The 19,609-nt window shown below is 43.2% G+C and overlaps 1 protein-coding gene across 2 annotated transcripts; it reads right to left on the bottom strand.

Annotated features, from left to right (window-relative positions):
- Positions 1-77: 77 nt before the first annotated feature.
- Positions 78-18,725, bottom strand: LOC139442420 (triokinase/FMN cyclase-like). Of its 2 annotated transcripts, none has more exons than XM_071223232.1 (16): positions 18,583-18,725; positions 16,900-17,139; positions 16,517-16,627; positions 14,292-14,476; positions 13,880-13,958; positions 12,982-13,106; positions 11,494-11,578; positions 11,172-11,261; positions 10,249-10,365; positions 8,121-8,264; positions 7,325-7,459; positions 6,177-6,295; positions 4,925-5,028; positions 3,839-3,872; positions 2,673-2,759; positions 78-808 (listed from the first exon to the last, which is right to left on the bottom strand). In XM_071223232.1, the coding sequence occupies exons 2-16, from the start codon at positions 17,105-17,107 to the stop codon at positions 662-664; spliced, it is 1,770 nt and encodes a 589-aa protein (XP_071079333.1). In that variant the 5' UTR covers positions 17,108-17,139; positions 18,583-18,725; the 3' UTR covers positions 78-661. The 2 variants fall into 2 exon arrangements, with proteins under 2 accessions (XP_071079333.1, XP_071079334.1); XM_071223233.1 differs by lacking the exon at positions 10,249-10,365 and adding an exon at positions 9,501-9,617.
- Positions 18,726-19,609: the final 884 nt, after the last annotated feature.

Here is a 19,609-nt window from a genome sequence, read left to right as displayed (position 1 = left end):
GGTTCTAACACCGTTACCAAGCAAGTGAGCGTCATGGGAGCAATATTAACCAAAATAACGCAGCGTCATTTTGTCATTTTAGAAGATGCACATGTAGAATTTTCTCAAAATGATTTTTATGTGTGGATTAGATGTTTTATGAAGACTACATTATTATCATTATAATAGAGTCACGTGCGCATATTTCTATAGTCCGTTTCAGACTGTCATCATTGGACTTAGAATAAATGTAAACTTCCGGTTTTCGTTCGAATTTGTCTCTTGTAAACTTGTCGAAAGGACTCATTGTGACTGAAATACTTCAAACCACAGGTAGGGCGATCGGTAGTAACTCGATATTTCAATAACAACAGTCTGTGAAAAATTATATCCTTTTTTAACAGGCAAAAAGCAGTTTTCTAGCATATCCGACAGTACTTTAGTACATACGTAACGAATTTGAAAGAGTCAAAATAATAATTTAACAAGGAAAATGGATTAGACAAGACAGAGGGGTCACACTGCAAGATTTTTTGTGTACTTTGTGGTGATGTCCATCTGAACGAGCGACATCTCATACACATGAAAATAGCAGAACTCATGGCATGAGAATAAGTGTTGAATGGCGACAGTAACATTCGTTTGTTCAATCCGTTTTAGTTCAAATAGTCTCAGCTGCTCCTTACAATTTATCCAGTATGGCCCTGAGCCAGATAGCCACCCCCGTGGCCCCGGGGTCCGGCTGGGTGAGACGGTCGGGGTTGACGTAGCTAGCCCGTCCAGCATAGGCCTTCATCGTCGCTGTCGCCTCTGCCATCTTCTCGGCTGCCTGCGACAGAACACACATGCACACATAAATCGGAGACCCTTGTTAAATGTCGCTTTACTTCTAGTCTTAGGCAACAGGCCCATTGGACATGGTAGTAAAACTGTACATGAATACATAATATTATAAAAAAAATCGTACATTATGTATAAATGAGGCTGCAAACCTTTTGGTACGCAGGATTCGGGGTTCTATTTAAATAATAAATAATGGTGTACGTAAAAATGTCCTTTATATATCTTAATTTTTAGTAATTTTTAGCTTCAAATCGCACTCTTTTCGCAATGCTTTTGTGATTTGTGTTATGTGGTTTTCGGGATTCAGGGGTGAGCAATATTGTCCCATATTGTCATTTCGATCTGTGGACTCCTATCGTTTGGCGCAGCTGCCCACCAGAACCGTCATGGGAGAAAAAGCATTCGCTGCAGCAACACAAACCCTGTGGAACATCTCCCAATTTCCATCAGGACAATCTCCTCAGGCAGCTTTCAAGACAGCACTAAAACACATCTTTTAAAAATTGCTTTCTTCCAGATTTATATATATTTATGTTTCACCGCCTGCCTATATGTGAGATCGAAGTAATCCATCCGCATTGGCCGGGCAAACCTGTTCTGTACATCGTCTCTTACATTGTCATCGCCGCCGAGCACCCTAGACACTCAATTATTATATTTTACAGATAAAAAATTAATAAATGCAGAAAAGAGGGTTCGGGTAATCCTGGCACCGTCAGGTTCATCATCAGTTCAGTGTCCTTGCCCCCTCTACACGCAGCCCAGACTTCGAATGGGACTTCTCCCAGGAAGTGCTGCCTAGTCAAACCAACTTTCGAAGAATGTGAAGTCTCCCCATCACTGCAGTCTTCTGCGTTACCCAGAGTGTCAGAAGGCTTGTGTTCCTGGCAACAAACCCGGGTACTATCCCAATGTCAGTCAACAGATTGGGAGGTACCAAACCTTAGGTACCGAGAACAATGGAAGGTCGGACAACTTGGTACTTTGGGATGCAAGCGTGACATTTCTCAAGCGAGGTCCGCATATTTGTCATATTTTTCCTGAATCTTGCCAATTACATTAGTATCAAAAGGGATAGAGAATACAATAATATAAATTATTTCATTGTATTTCCCATAAAGAACAGATCTGGTTTGTTGGCATGTGTCGGTCTGAGGCTGTATACGAGCCTATTCCAAAGAATATAATAATTATCATTTTCCATGACGCCCTCCACATATTCTGGGTCGTACCATGGATGGACCTATGAATTAAAACCACAAACAAAGCGAAGACGGTAAGAAAAGAATTGAGCCTCGCCATCATGTTGTTTAAGATGCTGTGTTTGTGGCAAAGCTGGGCATCCACTGACAATGAGTTGGACAGTCTCATTAAATTCATTGCATAATCAACATTTCATATTGACATTTTCATGCAAAATCACACATTTACGGTTTACTGGTTCTGAGCAGCAAACGGAAAGCCTTCTGTTTCACTTATCAGGCCTGCCGGCCTATTATTATTATTATGTGGGACGGGTAACTTGTGATTAAATCGTTTTCGTTCCTAATGCCGGGGACTAAGGTAACGTTGCCATTGGGTGCTACGTGTGAAGCTCTTTGACTTCCATCGAGACATTGCTGGAATATAACTAAATGCTGCTTAAAGCACACTCACTCACTCATTTGAAGGCCGCGGTAGGAGCGCGTCAGCCACACGCTCACACAAGTAATAATAAGTTATGTTATGAGAACCGATATATCCATTCGCTTATTTAATTAAGACCCAACCTTGAGTAGTATAAAAATATATGATATTGTACAGAATGCCAAAGATAATTTCCCCATCAAGACCCCTAAACCATCACCTACCTGAACCGCCTCTGTGAAGGCTTGAATGGGAGCTGTTTCTTGCAATCTTGTTAACAGCACATCTCTCGCAGCACACAGAGGGTCCAGCTATGGAGAGATGTGTGAGGGGACAGTTAACGTCAGCCACTGGTAATCTGGTGCAGGTCCAAATGATTTCTGCATCAAACTTCGCAAAGGCATTTGATATCCTAACAATAACATGCCTGATTATTTTACACACCTCCCCCAAAAGTATCTATTTTGAATTCCATCATGGGAATTGTAATTATTATTTTGAATAGGACATATACCGATTGAGAGCTTCTTTAAGAACACTGTCTTCAACAACATTCTGATTCAACTTCAAATATATATAGAATACTAAACGAGATCCCGTGTAAAACCAATTTTATGAAACTCATGAATAGTTGTGGTATCTACCAGAACTATTCACTCGTTTCATAAAATTGGTATTACACGGGAGCTCGTTTAGTAGTCTATATTAATATGACGTTTACACCATTATACGGCTTTTCCATTGAATGATTGGCCGGTCACATCAGAGTATACACGCTCATGTCACCTCTCCTTTTGATGAATTATTTGTTTCCGCGATACAGCTGGTTGTAAACATGAAGTCACACATACTTAATATAATTATATAATTGTGTATACATTCAAGGAATAAAATGATACATTAAAAATTATAGGAATTGGCATTCACTTTGTTTTAATCTCTCAAAGTATTAACTTATATGGAGTGTGCATTGTATCGCACGCTCCGACGTCCATACAGTTTGGCCCTCACTCTAAGGTTCATAATCCAATGAACTTACAAAGTGATATTCAGTTCCTAAACAAGCATGAAATATTCATTTCCCCCGCCAATATGACAAGTCCGGCTGCTATGGAAACTCGAAAAATAAACTTTCCAAAATTCCCAAACTATTAAAAGGCACCAGTTCACCACTAGGCATATCTATGTGCCACGTTTGGTCAAGACATCGCTCATGTTTTTTTAGTTCTGCTCCGGAAACGAAACGTGACGGATGGACGGATGGACATCGCCCATTCCTATATCCCCCTTCCACTTCATGGCGGGGGATTAATATAATATATTGTTAATGATCGATAATGTATTGCAGGTAGGAAAGAGTTTCACATATGGAGCCTGTGTACCAACTCACCATCGTCCTGTCTCCGGGCTCAGCGCCACCATACCTGCAATGTACACCATTTTGCATATAGGTATATACACCATGCCTGCAATGTACACCATTTCACATATATGTATATATCTACAACATACACCATCTAGCATAAATGTACTTACACCATATCTGCAATGTATGCCATTGAGCATATAGGTATATATCTACAATGTACACCATTGAGCATACAGGTATATATCTGCAATGTACACCATTTAGCATATATCTATATACACCATATCTGCAATGTACACCACTTAGCATATAGTTACGTACTCCATATCTGCAATGTACACCACTTAGCATATAGTTACGTACACCGTATCTGCAATGTACACCATTTAGCATATAGTGATATACACCATATCTGCAATGTAAACCCCCTAGGATATATATAGTCGTATACGCTTTAACATTCGTTTCTACAGCTAGTACATACTGATAAGTAAATAGTAATAACTTTACAGAGTATATAATGAGCTACCTCCCTTTACTCCCAAAGGAAATCTCTAACATTTTCGATCTGGGTTATAACAGGTCTTGTCTTAAGAGGCGACTAACAGGATCAGGTGGTCAGGTTCGCTGACTTGGTTGATGCATGTCATCGTATCCCAATTGTGGAGATCGATACTCATGATATCAATCACTGGTTGGCTGGTTCAAACTCGAATATTTACAGACCGCCGTCTTGTAGCTGTAATATTGCTGATTGCGGCGTTAAACAACAAGCAAACAAACAAACACTTAACACGATCATAAGAAATGATACAGCAATTCAACAGATCCCCACAATACTGTTGCAGCAGTGGTGCACCTCTTGTCGTTGTATTCGGTAGTGCTTTCATCTATTGAAATATATTAAATCAGACACTGGTCACCCCATGCGGATGTCAACCTTTATTTATTGTGTAATAAGAAAGTGTTAAATGTTGAAGGATCATATAACATATAAACATATAAAGCAACATAATGATTTAGAGAATCATTTGTGTATTAGGCAATAAAATGGTGACAACAAAATAAAAGAAATACAGAATTTGTAAGGGAATGTCATGGCCTCACCTTCTGATCGTGTCTATGCCGTGAGTGAGTGCGTCACACCAAGCTGTTGCCGTCACGGCGTTCTCCAGACAGCTAGAGGCTGAGGTCAGCAGTAGACTGTGGAGCTGTAGTGAAGAGCGTTACGGTGTGAGTGAGTATGGTTTTACGCCGCTGTTCGCAATATTTCAGCAATTTCACGGCGGGGGACACCAGAAAATGGGCTTCACATTTTGTACCCATGTTAATAATCGAACCCGGGTCTTTGGCGTGATGAGCCGCCATCGCTTTAACCATAAGGCTACCCCACCGCCCCGCGTTACAATGTGAGGGAGATTAACGCCCCTTTAAACATACTTCCGGCTATATCACGGCGTGTCTGAGTAAAGTTGGAGGAGAGCATGACGTGATGCAGGTCCTAGAAGTTGACAACTTTGGTTCTCATGCTCGCGCCCTGATAAATCAAAACCATGACCAGGGCGAATCTGGGATTCGAACCCACGCTCATAACATTATGGCACGTCTAAGACAGCCTTAGGCAACCGGGCCGCCCAAGCTCCTTATATCATCGGTACTTCAATCTAGTCTGTAATGCATTATTTTGCAAGGTCTTTTTCCTTCGTTGACAACAATGTGCGGCAATTGCAGTACGATGCCGCATGAACAATATTAATATATTCCAGAAAAAAAACCTAAAAAGACCCCGTTAATTAGATTCTGTCAACTCCGGATATAATGAAGAATCTGCCATAAAGAAGTCCCTCGTGTTTGTAATCACGTCTTTTTGCTTCAGAAATATTTATGCTTTATCACAGCAACTTGCAAATAATTGAGTTTTGGTGGAAAAACTTGCGGTTGATAGCATGAGCGACTACCCGCGTCGGAGCACGATAACCAAATTAACAACGAATTCTAACCACCCGATCCTCACCCTAGCCGACTCTTATGACAGACATAGGGTAATGGGGACCTACACGACCAGACCCATTACAACAGAATGACCAACATTATGCATGATGCTATTCCCTATTTTGACGTGTTCCTGTGTTTTTTTTAAGTGGACACTTGCCTCTGCATGTGTTTGTAACGGATGCCACTGGTGGAGCAGGATACGCTCACCTTTTCGCGAACACCTGGTGTCGTCACTTTTTGATAGTGATTCATAAACATGTGCTTATCATATAGTCGGAATCGTACAATGGACTCTGTTTGGGCGCTTTTATTTAGAATTAGAATGGAATTGTGCATTTATTATTATTAAATCTAAACTACTCACTGCGCCGGACGCGCCGCCCATTTGGTTCTCAGCCGTGGACGCCAGGGCTTGTGCCAGGGACCATGGTTTATCAACAGGCAAGCCAGGGTTATCTTTGTTACCAAGCTGCTTTAGAATGGCTGAAAAGAGACATCCGAACATTACAATTTGTTTATTTTGTTTGTTTGTATATGACGGAGGTCTGTAAATAACCGAGTCTGGACCAGATAATCCAGTGATTGATATCATGAGCATCGATCTACGCAATTAGGATACGATTACATGCAAGTCAGCGAACCTGACCAACCGATTCCATAAGTCGCCTCTTGTGGCAAGCATGGGTTGCTGAAGACCTATTCTCTACCCGATCCATTCGTCAGCCCCTGCTACGACCAACATAATGTGCTGGGGACCCATTCTGACCCAGAATTACCACGGGAGGGGAGGGGAGGAGTGTACCATACACATAAAGTAGTGTTTGAATGATCTGAATCAAATTTGCTGGGAATGCCAATTTGCCCGAGCCAAGTCCACCTTTAAGAGATAGGTATTTCAGGGCTGTTAAGGTTGCGTGGGGGATTCAGGGTTCTATTTAGACGGCATTCGGGACTCGGTAGTGTATGAATGATCTGAATCAAATTTGCTGGGAATGCCAATTTGCCCGAGCCAAGTCCACCTTGAAGAGATAGGTATTTCAGGGCTACTGAGGCTGCCAACCCCATTTTGGTACGCGGGAATCAGACGGCATTCGGGACTAACTAGTATGGTACGTGGGACGAAAGTAAAATCGTATTTGGCACGCATTATATATAAATTAATGGTGTACTTAAAATTATTCCTCATAATATTTTATTTTTTCGATACCTTTTTAGTAATTTAATTTCAAATCGCACCTTTTCTCAATGCTTTTGACATTTGTGTTGAGTAGTACTTGGGATTTAACGGTGAGCAATGACATTCAGAGTGAAAATGTAGATGGTATTCGGGATTCAGAGGAGGAAGGGGTTGGCACCCTCGCTACTGTGTCAGCAGCTGGTAAGAACATTACTTACCATTTCTCAAACCACAACGCTTTCTCCTACTTGGCATTCATTCAACGCACCAATCTAATAGAGACGTTCTTTCGTTTTCTTTTTTTAATCACTCTTGTTTTGTTGCCAGCCACTCACCTCGCGCTCCTCGTGCTAACGTACTTCCCGTGTCCCCATCTCCGCCCTCGGTGTCCAATTGGTTCAATCGAGCCTCGTTCTGAATAAGTTTTTCGGACACGTGCGCGACTATGTCGAACAGTTTGTCTGCGTAATCTGACATGGGTAGAAGTGACAACTGTCAAACTCACGTAAATACGAACACATGCTACACATGTACCTATACTACTTATGGTATTTAGACTGGTGACGATAAAAATTTGTCAAGGTGTGGTAAATAGAGTGACGAGATGCTGTCTTTAATTGGAATATGTAACGGGTTTTTACTCGTCACAGTGCTAGGACCAAGGCATATACTACAGAATGACGGTTTCTGTTTGTTCGCTTGGTTGTTGTTTAACGCCGCACTCAGCAATATTATAGATATATGACGGCGGTCTGTAAATATGGACCAGACAATCCAGTGATTTCAATCATGAGCATCGGTCAACGCAGTTTGGATACGATGACATGCATCAACCAAGTCAGCGAGCCTGACCAACCGATCCCAATAGTGGTCTCTTACGACAAGCTTAATCGCCTTTTACAGCAAGCATGGGTTGCTGAAGACCTATTCTACCTCGGATCTTCACGAGACGGCGTTTTTTTGAGGAACAAAAGACTACATTATGACATTTTACAAATTAATGAAGTCTATCGGTTTCGATCTGGCCACTAGTTGGACCTGATGTCTCACTTATTTCTATGTTACATTTATATATCATAAAAGATTCAATACCAATATTTATATGACTTCGATAACCATCCCATCACGTACCTGGCTCTACTACAGCCCCGCCCACCAAAGTAGTAGTGGGCGTCTCCTCAACATAGTCCAACACCAGACGAGGCGGAGTCTTTCTGTCGGACACCCCACATGGAAGAAGTGGGCGTGGCCAATGTGGGGAGTCTGTTGGAGCATCTGTACGAGACAAATGTGATGGTTTCTACAATCGGATACATGAATTTCTTTCATTACTTAGCAAGAACAAACAAAGCGTTAATTGCTCACACGTAATGAAGAGACTTTGAATAATTATTATGTACAATATAAAAACAAATTATAATGTATATTTTAGATTAAAGACCAAAATTTAATTTGCCGGTAACAGCCACAGAAATGGCATTGAAGCGGATGCTATGACTGACCAGAACCAGATACTCCCCTTAGCTCTCAAACTACAATGGTAAGTATTTGAATATGTAGTGAATATATAGTGAACATTCCTGTTACTTTTACCATGGTATATATCCTACGTCCACAAATTCATAGTGTAAAGAAACATAACAGTTGACATGCCAGTATACAAACACTGTTCACCCAAGTATCAAGGTGGGAGATACAATGAAACATCAAGGTACAAGCGATTTCTTTATGATTAAGCAGGTCATGAATACTCTACATGGTACTTAAAAAACCGATTCAAGATTACAAACTATATTATTTTTTTGCCGATTTTTGCCGTGAATATTGTGCATTGAATATCAATGTCATCATCACGCTAAACATGGTTGACGTATCGCAACAAGGTGTACCGTGACAATCCAGCTGCATACAGTGAAACCCAATTAATCTGGACGGAACCTTTGCCTTTGAATTCGTTTGGAATAACAAATGTCGTACTTTCGATTCATGGGCACGTTGTACTTTAGACAAATCACATATAGACGTCCAAAATGTCCAGAAGGTGGGTTTCCAGACTAACGAGGTTACACTGTACCGACGTTAGAGACCTGGTGCCGCTGTACAAAACAACCTAAGCGCTACGACGGCTTTTAAAGCTTATGTCAAGGTATGGGAGTTAGGATCGTCTTAGCGCTAAGATCGCTTTGTACAACGACACCCGGTAATCACATATCCTCGATTATCCAGTGTATCAACTTTTTATTCTATTCTGATAAACGCCCTGGACCTATTCACAACCATAGCTTCGTTTAGGAAGTGACGTCACATTTCAAAATCTCAAACCCAGTTCATCCATTCTTTCGCTTTAGAGCAATTTGATTGGACGGCTATTTTCAGCGTGATGGGGAAAACCCGGTACGGTTTCACTGGAACCAATCACACTGAATCACGCAGATGGCAGCTCTCTGTTGGTTGTTTTTCTGTAGGCCTGGATATATATAATACACTGGATAATGAAGGATGCCGGTTTACCGAGAGCCTGTGTTAGTGTGGTATCCAGGCGAAGCAGGGTCAGTGAGATCCCAGCCATCTCCAGGGAGGTTTTAAAGGGGCTCTTGTAGGCGCGATCCACATGCAGGCACAGACTCTCTACAAAGCCAGATTTGGGAGGTAGCTTCTTGCATGCATATACATATCTAACATACGTAAATCGTGCAAGGTAACATAAGCTTCAGGTACAGGGCCCACTTTCACAAAGCAATCTTAGCGCTAAGACTATCGTAAGCCTATGTCAAAGTATGGGAGTTATGATTATCTTAGCGCTAAGATCGCTTTGTGCAAGTGGGCCCAGGTCTTTTGGTCATTCTTTGTTGGACATGAAGCTCTGGGCCCACTTGCACAAAGCAATCTTACCACTAAGACTATCGTAAGCCTATGTCAAAGTATGGGAGTTACGATCATCTTAGCACTAAGATCGCTTTGTACAAGTGGGCCCTGGTCACACGAAAGCCCTTTAAACAAACCCGAGGCTACTTACTTCCCGTCATGGCCGGGTTATTTGGAACTTGTGCTTGATGACTGAGTGCATATTGGTTAATGCCGCAGTCAGAAATATATCAGCTATGTCTGAGAAGGATACCGCCGTGATGTTGGTGGGATATTGCTAAAGCGGGCGTAAATCTCAACTCACTTCGAAAGGTGGATGGACGGTAATATTGGAGGCCAGGAATTCAGCGTGCACATTGGTTTCATCATGCAGGCGTCATGCCACCAAGCTTACCCAGACACTGAGTGAGAGTGTCATTCAGAAGCAGCAGCATGATGGAAACTCCCGCCATCTCCATGGACGTCAAGAAGTTGTGACAGTAACATCGCTCAACCAATGCACCAATGTGTTCTGTAATATGTCCTATTACTATCAGGTTTGTTTCTTTGCTGATTAATTCTGCACTCAGCTATATTGCAGCTATATGACGGAGGTCTGTAAATACTCGAGTCTGGACCAGACAATCCAGTGATTGACATCATGAGCATCGATCCACGCAATTGGGATACGATGACATGCATCAACCAAGTCAGCGAGCCTGACCACCCGATCCCGTTAGTCGCCTCTTACGACGAGCATAGTCGCCTTTTCCGGCAAGCATGGGTTGCTGATGACCTATATATATATTATCTACCCCTGAACTTCACGGGTCTACTATCAGGTAGGTCATTACTTATTTATTCACATTAATCAGCAATATTCCAGCTCTATGACAGCGATCTGTAAATACTCGAGTCTGGACCAGACAATCCAGTTATTGATATCACGAGCATCGATCCACGCAGTTGGGATACGATGACATTCATCAACCAAGTCGGCAAGCTTGACCACCCGATCCCGTTGGTCGCCTCTTACACAAGCATGGTTTACTAAAGACCTTTTCTAAGCCGGGTTTTCACGGGTTCATCATATATGCTTTAAGACAAAATGAATAGCAGAAAGTTGATGTTTTCATCTGCGGCACATTCATATAGGTCAAACTGTAATCAACACCCGACTTCGCCCATTCCATTTACTACCTGAAGAAGTTATGGACAACCCGATTATTTCATATTACTATAGTTAATCTGGCATGGCAGCTCAACCATAGTACGTGTAGTATGAAAGCATCGGGCGGTCCTTAACTTCTTTTGAGTAGTATAGATAAGGAATCTCACCAAGGTACAGAATGGCTTCCCTAACGACGATGTTCATCTCCATGTCGGTGGTGGCACCGAGGTTGTTGACGAAGACAGCAACACGATCACCTGTATGGAGGATTAGGAATTGTTAAATTATTTGGAGACTGGATACTGAAGACAATGGCCGCCTTCTTATAGAGGACTCCTATTGGTATACAAAGACAGTTCGATGTTAGAGTCCGCATTTCAAAGACCTAATGTGTTTAACGCCCACCAAGAAACCACGTTTGTCAGTTTTATAATATTGTTTATAATTTAATTGAGATAATTTGGGAGTTGCGATATCATCACCTCTCACCTTTGGTAACCTTGAGGTGTGTGGGGTTGTCTGGGTTGATGATGTGGTCTATCATGATCTTCACTGCTTCCTTGGCACTCGTCATCTATCAACAGGAACCTCCTTTAGTGGCAGTGAGAGGGTGAGTGAATGGTGTTTTACTCTATATTCGGCTATATTACAGGATGACAACAGTATGGAATCCTAGGAGGGACATTGTCGCGTTGGCGCATTCTAGCCCTAACAAAACCAAGCAAAACGTGTCAAAATAAAGGTCAAGTGTGAACGTCAAAATATGTCGGATTGTCGCCCCATCAAAAATGTGCCAAAAAGGCGTTAAGATGCGCGACCAAGCGGCATATTGATAATGTCGCATTGTCGCACTGTCGCCTTATCTATGTATTAAAAGTGCGCACGTGTTGTAACTGAATTAATCTAAGCGCAACAATGCAACAAATGGCCAAAATGTCACGTTGTCGCTTTTTGGCGCTTTGGTTAATTTTGACACCTTTTTGTCTTGTTTTTGTAAGGGCGACAACGTGACAATGCCCCTCCTAGGATTCCATACAACAGCCTGTAAATAACGTGGTAAGGCACACCGGTGGATGATAGCAACGACCACCGCCCTTAGGATTCGACTGTGCACTAGCAGCCACACAAAGTAACGTTATAACTGGCTCTCAGGACAGGCGGGGGTTATGTTTTCCCCTAAATTTCCACGGAGGGTAAAGGGTTGTGATAGCTCAGTTTTCTTTCTATACCCAATGCCACGTATCTCCCCGAGGCAAAGGAGTTAACTGACTATAACAGTCCAGTTGACACCCTTGCCGAATTAAGCTGGAATTTCGGAGTTGCATTTTGGCTGGATTAACGAGTCTATGCAGGGTCAAATCAAAATCGCCTAACGAACCAGACATCCGGTTCTGGGCTCGATTGTAGCGCCACCAGTGGTTATTACGAGTTATGTCCCTTCATTGTCCCCCCCTCTTGACCAATCAGATTCTATCTCTGATATCACTTTCATTTGCTTCAAAATATCTTTCGACGCCCAGTTGACGGTACACGTTTTACAAACCCTGAAGTCGACCGAAATCTGCACGTTGAAATCCATGTTGTTTACGAAGCAGATGTCTACTTCGTTACGATATTTTGATTGGACAATGCATTGACTAGTTCTGATAGCTCAGTTTTCTTTCTATGCCTAATGCCACGTATCTTCCCGAGGCAAGGGCGTTAATTGACTAAAACGGTACACTTTACACCCTTGCCGAACTAAGCTGGAATTCCGGAGTTTCATTTTGGCTGGACTAACGAGTCTATGTATAGTCCAATCAAAATCGCTCATCTAGTTTGCGATGGATTGTAGCATACTCTGTCAACCAGGGCTCGGTCTCACGATGCGATCTTAACGTTACGTCTATCCCTCAATCTATGTTAAATATTAGATCGCCTTGGAGACCAGCTGTAGTCTGACATGGCATCCCTCTAAAGCTGTGCCCTATTCCTCACCTTCATGCGCTTCACGCCCGCCTCCCCGTGCACCCCGAGCCCCAGCTCCATCTCATCCTCTCCGAGGCTGAACGTGGGGCCAGACCCCGGTGCAGAACACGCACTCCAGCTCAAGCCGATAGTCCCTGGGGAGAAGAGTCACTGAGTCGGTAAGGTTTAACAACTAGGGCGGTTCAGCATTTTCTAAAGGTAGGGGGCCAAAATATGAAAATCCTCAGTCTATTTTACTGCCTACTCCCTGGATCCCCCTCTGGATCCGTCTATGCATGAACACATCTGTGGTGGTAAGGTGACCTGACTAAACAATTTGGGTGTCGTCTAGATCAGTGATTTGGCCATAGAGGAAAGATACACTGTTATGGTATGGTCATGGCGGTACGGGTTTCGTGACAACCTGGTGTCACCATCGCAACATCATGATTCTTGAGTTTCTTGAATCTGTCCTTCTATTTGGTTGGACTGAAAATGATTGGACTGAAAATGATATCTGATTGGTCCACGATATCTTGATAAAACAATGTGTAACCCGCCTTGGAGGGTAATAAATTTCTCAGCTGGGGAATAAATCTCTTATACACCGCCACGAGCAATAGAGGCTGCACGTGGATTTCTGATAGGCAGAATAAATCCCTTGTTTCCCGCTTCAAAGCAAATGGAAGTCAGGTGACATAGCACAAGTTAACCTCAGCGGAATCGAAATCAATTTTGAATATGTGTTTATTCTTTTACAATGTCACATTAAACATGCCCGTAAGATAAATTGGACTCGTGATATAAAACCTAACGAGGGACGCACAAAACCCCATGCACCCTTCGTGATCCTGCTAAAACTTATAATGTGGCCATGAAAACGTGTTTACAAATGGCTCCCACATATGTGTCACCTCACTCCACCTACCCATCTGCTTGATGGCAGCAGTGGTAATCTCAACGATGTCCTCCAGGCTCCGACCTATCTCTGCTAAAGCTCCAGCAATCTAACAAACAATGAACATATTATATACAATGTGGACCATTTGGAGTACCTGTATACCACAGGGCTGATAAGGATAACGATTGGGCCATAGAGTTACAGCTGCTTAGACACATCAAGACAAGGGAGTATAAACACGGTTTTCCACAAGCCACTTATAATACGAACGACACGCATTGCCACAGTTATTTCATATTCCAGAACGCGTTGACTTCAGAAACGAAATTTATTTCGATTTCATTGTTTTCATGTGAATGATTATTGTACGAGTATGGTTAGCCGGAAGACTGACGTCTGTTGTCAAGTTGCTGAGACAAGATAAAATACTAGTATGTACTTTATTTGTAATGATATATCCGACCAGTCCCCTTCTGCCCGCGGTGCGGTCGTTCGTCGTCACGGCGCAGTCCTCGCCCACAACTATCATAGCGATCTTGATCCCCTCTTGCCGAGCCTTCTCATAGGCCAAGCCGAAGTTGAGCCGGTCCCCCGTGTAATTGGAGACGGACAACAGACACCCCCCTGTGCACAGACGCAGTGACAAAAAAGGGAGAAAAGCACAGGAAATTAAGAAATATTGACATCTGATTTTCCTACTCAAATCACGATGTCCTACATATAACTGAGGTAAACTAGTGGTTGATGGCATGAGCATAGATCGATGCATGATGACACAAATCAGCCAGAACCCTGTTCCACAAACCGATCGTAGCACTACGACTGTCTAAGTCTATGTTAAAGTATGGGAGTTACGATCGCCTTGGTGCTAAGACTACTTTGTGGAACGGGGCCCAGGTCACATTGTAATAATGCTTCTTCTAGTCAACGGGCATGTGTTGCTGGGGACCGTTTTGACTATCACTGTGAGAAAGATGTTCTATCCCTATCTCCAAGCACGACGTTAACGAGAACTCCACATCACAGCGGCATCAACCACGTTGTTTCAGATAGAGAACAAAGGTTCGGATGGAGAGAATGTCTAAGTACACATTCTATTTTTCATAAACTGGGCGGCAAAAGAAAGTATAGGTCGACTTCCATGATCGATAAAAAAATAACAAGAAGAGGTTTTGTTGAGAATTATAATATAATCTAGGGAGGGGTAACAAATGATTGATCAACAACAGTTTGAATGAAATTGTGCAATCACAGGTAATGTAATGTAATGTAAGAAATTTCATTTTCAAAAGTTGTCTGAAATGTCAACTAAAAAGTGTCAGACACACTACAAGTTCATTGTCGACACAGTTGCCTTCAATAGCGTGTATGACCTCCAGCTGCCTCCATGCATGCTTTTATACACCGCCTCATCGATGACGTCAGTCTTCTGATGACGTGGACTGGAATCTGTTGCACTCGTCTCTCAGGGCCTGCTGCAATTCTTGTCTGTTGACGGGAGGCTGATGGCGTTCTCTAATCTGTCTGTCAAGAAACATTCTCCTGGTTTAGAAAGTTCCGAGTCAGTCTTGCAGTATGGGGCTTGGCATTGTCGTGTTGAAACAATGTCCCCTGCTGTTGGTTTTGTAAAAACGGAAGCACAACTGGCTGCAACACTTGGTCTCTGTACTGCACAGCGTTCAGGTTTCCCTGTATAATCACCAAATCAGTCTTCTCATCTCCACAAATACCGCCCCACATCATTACACCTCCCCCGCCGAATGGATGGACCTTTCGAAAACACGCCGGAGCAAAACGTTCCACTCTGCGTCGATAAACTCGTTCTCTGCCGTCATTGCGAAATGACTTTTTGCGACTTTTATCAGTAAACAGCACTCGACGCCAATTTCTCACTTGCCAGCGTCGAACCTCGCCTCGCCTCGCCCATCGCAGTCTCAGGCGTCGATGTTGAGCAGTCAGCACCATTCCTCGGAAAGGACGATACGCTCGGATTCCAGCAGCACGAAGTCGTCGTAGTAATGTACTTTGGCTACTGGGTTGTCCCAACGCTGTTGCTGCCGTCGCCGTCGCCGTTAAGAATCTGTTTCGCAGGTGAATGAGCCGAATCTGACCGTCTTCCAGTGGTGTTGTCACTCGGGGTCGTCCGGTTCTAGGCCTGTCCTGTGTCCTCCCTGTCTGCCTGTACCGTTGACTCAGCCTGGCTACAATCAATGGTGTACAACCAAACCTTCTGGCAATTTGGACCTGTGTTGCCCCCATTTCGGCCATACCGATGGCTCTTTCTCTCTGCTCCTGTGACAGCCGTGGCATTTCTTTTGTGTGCTTTCATCACGTGTGGTTATACCCTGCAGACGAACGCATTTATACAGGTAACATGCACGTGCAGTTTATGCCATAGGCGGGAAACCTGTTTCACCATTTTTGTCACCGCACGAGCGCCGTCAAAGGTGGCGCGTTCGGGTGAGGTGTTGTTTGGTACCTGTTCCATGGCAGTCATATTCCCAATACCCACTTTCCACTAGTTATCGCTGTTTTTAGGAAAATTACAAATTGCCAACCTATACTTTCTTTTGCCGCTTAGTTTAGTTAATGAAAAGTAGCAACTCTTACTACAACGCTACACACAGGTAGTTATCAAGTTTAGAGACGGAGCACCAAGCATACCCTTGTTCCGTTTGGCCACAGCTCTGATGGCCGGAAGTATTTCCTGGGGTGGGGGAGAGGCGAACACCGACCCTGCCACACACGCCGTCAGGTAGCCACGCCCAACATACCCTGGACACAGGAAAAGAAATCCCACTTAATTGTATCGTCTTTATTTGGGATGATTAAGAACCGATTTTCAGTTTGCAATCTTAATTTACATCCTAACCTTATCCAGGGTTCCATATCGAAACTGAAATATATTATGCCTAAGCTAAGGGACACCCGAGTTTTTTATATGACTAGTTAATCTGTCATATACTGGTGGTTATACACACTGCCTTCCAAATATGGATGGTCTTTAGCTGATTTTGAGTAGTATGCTTACTTCCGTTTGTTCTTACCTGTCTGTGCTGGCTCGTGCCCCGACCCGCCCCCACTCAACACAGCCACCTTGCCGGACTTCGCGTAGTCCTCGACGTCGGCCCTGACCACGATGCGATGACCGTGTAGTAGACGCACCCCGGGATTGACGGCCACGTAGCCCTCCAGCATGTCGTCCACGCATCGCTCCACGGCGTTGATCAGCTTCTTGCTCCCTTGTCCGCTCATACTGCAGTGTTCGTTGTGGGCGCTAGTGCTGACTGAAGAAGGTGGTAAAATGAGTGAGTAAGTTTGGTTTGACGGTGTTTTTATCAACAGTATTCCAGTTATGTCCCGGCGTGTCCGCTTAAAGGGGGAAAGCCAAATACCTTAGACGTTAATACTTTGATGAAACATAATCAAAGCGAATCTGAGATTCAAACCCACGAGCATAGGTGTCTGCTACGCCTAAGGGACGCAACTCTGACTTTCCCACTCTACCTTCCGTATTTGAAACAACGCGTTAACTGGAGATAATTAAATAAATAGACTTAAAATTTGTGTGTCGTGGAAAGTTTTCTACAGACTGAAAGCTCATCAACTCGAATGTCATTAACTCGACATGGCGATTAACATGACATAATCCTTATCGCCATCAAACATCGATACTTACATTCTTTACTTATTATTTTAACTACGGATATTTCAATTCATATTTTCGACTGTCCAAATGTCTTCGAGTTACAATGTTTCGCTGTATTTTATTGTTTGTTCAAATGCCAACCGAATTGGTTTTTAATTAATTTCTATGTAAGGAACCTTTACGTATATGCTATGCTTCATATCTCCTTTGATTTCAAGGGAGTATGAAACCGCTACCGTGGTCTAATGATAGAGCGTGATACTAAAATATGGTACGTGTTTTACCCTGTCTGGCGCTCCCATCTTCCCGAGGCAAGAGAGTTAACTGACTATAAAAGACCAGTTTCCACTCTTGCCGAACTAGGCTGGTATAATGGAGTTACATTTTGGCTGGACTAACGAGTCTATACATAGTCCAATCAAAATCGCGCAAAGAAATCGAAATCCGGTTTGTAAACTTTCGTGCAGATTTCGGTCGATTGCAAGATTTGCAAGGCACGTGTACCGCAAACTCGTTGCCAACAGATATTTTCCAATTCTTTTCATGTTTTTAATCAAGGTGCTCACGAGATTTGATGCACTTCGCGATGTAAGATCCGTTTTATCACAACATAGATCTTGATTATCAGATCAGATCGTCCGCCCATTTGTTTGAAACAAATGCAACTGATACGAGAGGTGGAACCTGATTGGTCCATAGGAGAGGCTTAGAAGGGACATATAACTCGTAATAACAAATGGTGGAGCTACGATTGAGCGAAATTCCAGGAATTCCAGCCTAGTTCGGCAAGGGTGGAAACTGGACTGGGTGGAAGTCAGTTAACTCTCTTGCCCCGGGAAGATGGGCGCTCCGGATTCAGGGGCTAAAGGACTGGTCGCCACTGTTAGCTCTACGTAGATAACATCACAGGCTTTCATAAAAAGCTATTGTTCTCAGTGACGTCCATTATCACTATCACTACACTAAAAACTCCACTCCATGATGAGTGCAACATGCAAACGCTGGGTCACACTAACACATGCATTGGGGCTCAGGTTGTGGAAGATTAGTACATAGATCTGTGTCAATATTGACGACTCACCCTGTCCTTAGATTTCTGTCCCGTCACGCTGCACTGTACCCTGGTGTACCGTATGTGTCACTACATATATTTCAACACGAGTCAGTCGTGGGTCAAGGCCGAGGAGAGTGTCGATGCCACAGACGTCGTTTAACCTAGTTGTGTATCTTCCAGCTTGTGTTTTGATAACAAGATGCGTTGTCATGTCTAAGTCAGTGTCATCCAGTTACAATATAGCTCAAAAGACAAGCTACAGCATGTAGATGGTGTTTTCATTTCTACGCAAATACATTTTGAAAATGGACGTGTTAAAGAGTACTTTTACATCCCTTTGGCACAGTCCATGTGATAGTGTCCATCTCTTAGAAGTGTGCATATGTGTGCGTGCATGGAGTTTATCGCCTCATTCAGCAACTCGATCAGACGATCCATTGATTGATATTATGAACAACGATCCATGCCGTCGTGGTACGATGCCACGTCACCAACCAAGTCACCGAACCTGATCACCCGATCCATTAAGTTGCCCCTTAGGACCAAGATCACTAGGTTGCTAAGGATCTATATTAACCCAGAATCTCCACAGAGGTCTGTTATTATGCGTCAAACGTATTTCCCTCAAAGAACTGGTAATTTCCAATATCCACGGCTGCCATCAATGCTTAATGAACTGAAACTGGCAACTGCAATAGCAAACGTTTGCTAAAAACTACACCCTACAAACAACTCCCGTTTATAGCTGGGATCACAAGTCACAACGTTTAAAGAGTTGAACATCCATGACAACAGCCATGGTCAGTGCTAGGAATCTGCAGCTCTGGCACTTGTAGCCACCCAGGCAGGTCTGCTTCCAGACGAGCTGGCTGGGATGGATACCTCCAGCTCCAACAGCGGTCACCAACTCCTTGGGTGATACATGGCGAATCTCACCCTCGTGTCTTTTGATATCAAATATATCAACACAAGTTGATAAAAGTGGAAAAATTCCGAGGCTTGCCGAGGATTTTTGCCACTTTTATCAACGAGTGTTGATATATTTGATATCAAA

The sequence above is a fragment of the Haliotis cracherodii genome, unplaced genomic scaffold, assembly GCF_022045235.1.
Source record: "Haliotis cracherodii isolate W230 unplaced genomic scaffold, xgHalCrac1.p SCAF_5, whole genome shotgun sequence".
Taxonomy (NCBI): Eukaryota; Metazoa; Mollusca; class Gastropoda; order Lepetellida; family Haliotidae; genus Haliotis; species Haliotis cracherodii.
Note: the sequence above shows the minus strand (reverse complement) of the source record. Positions and strands in the feature narration are given on the sequence as shown.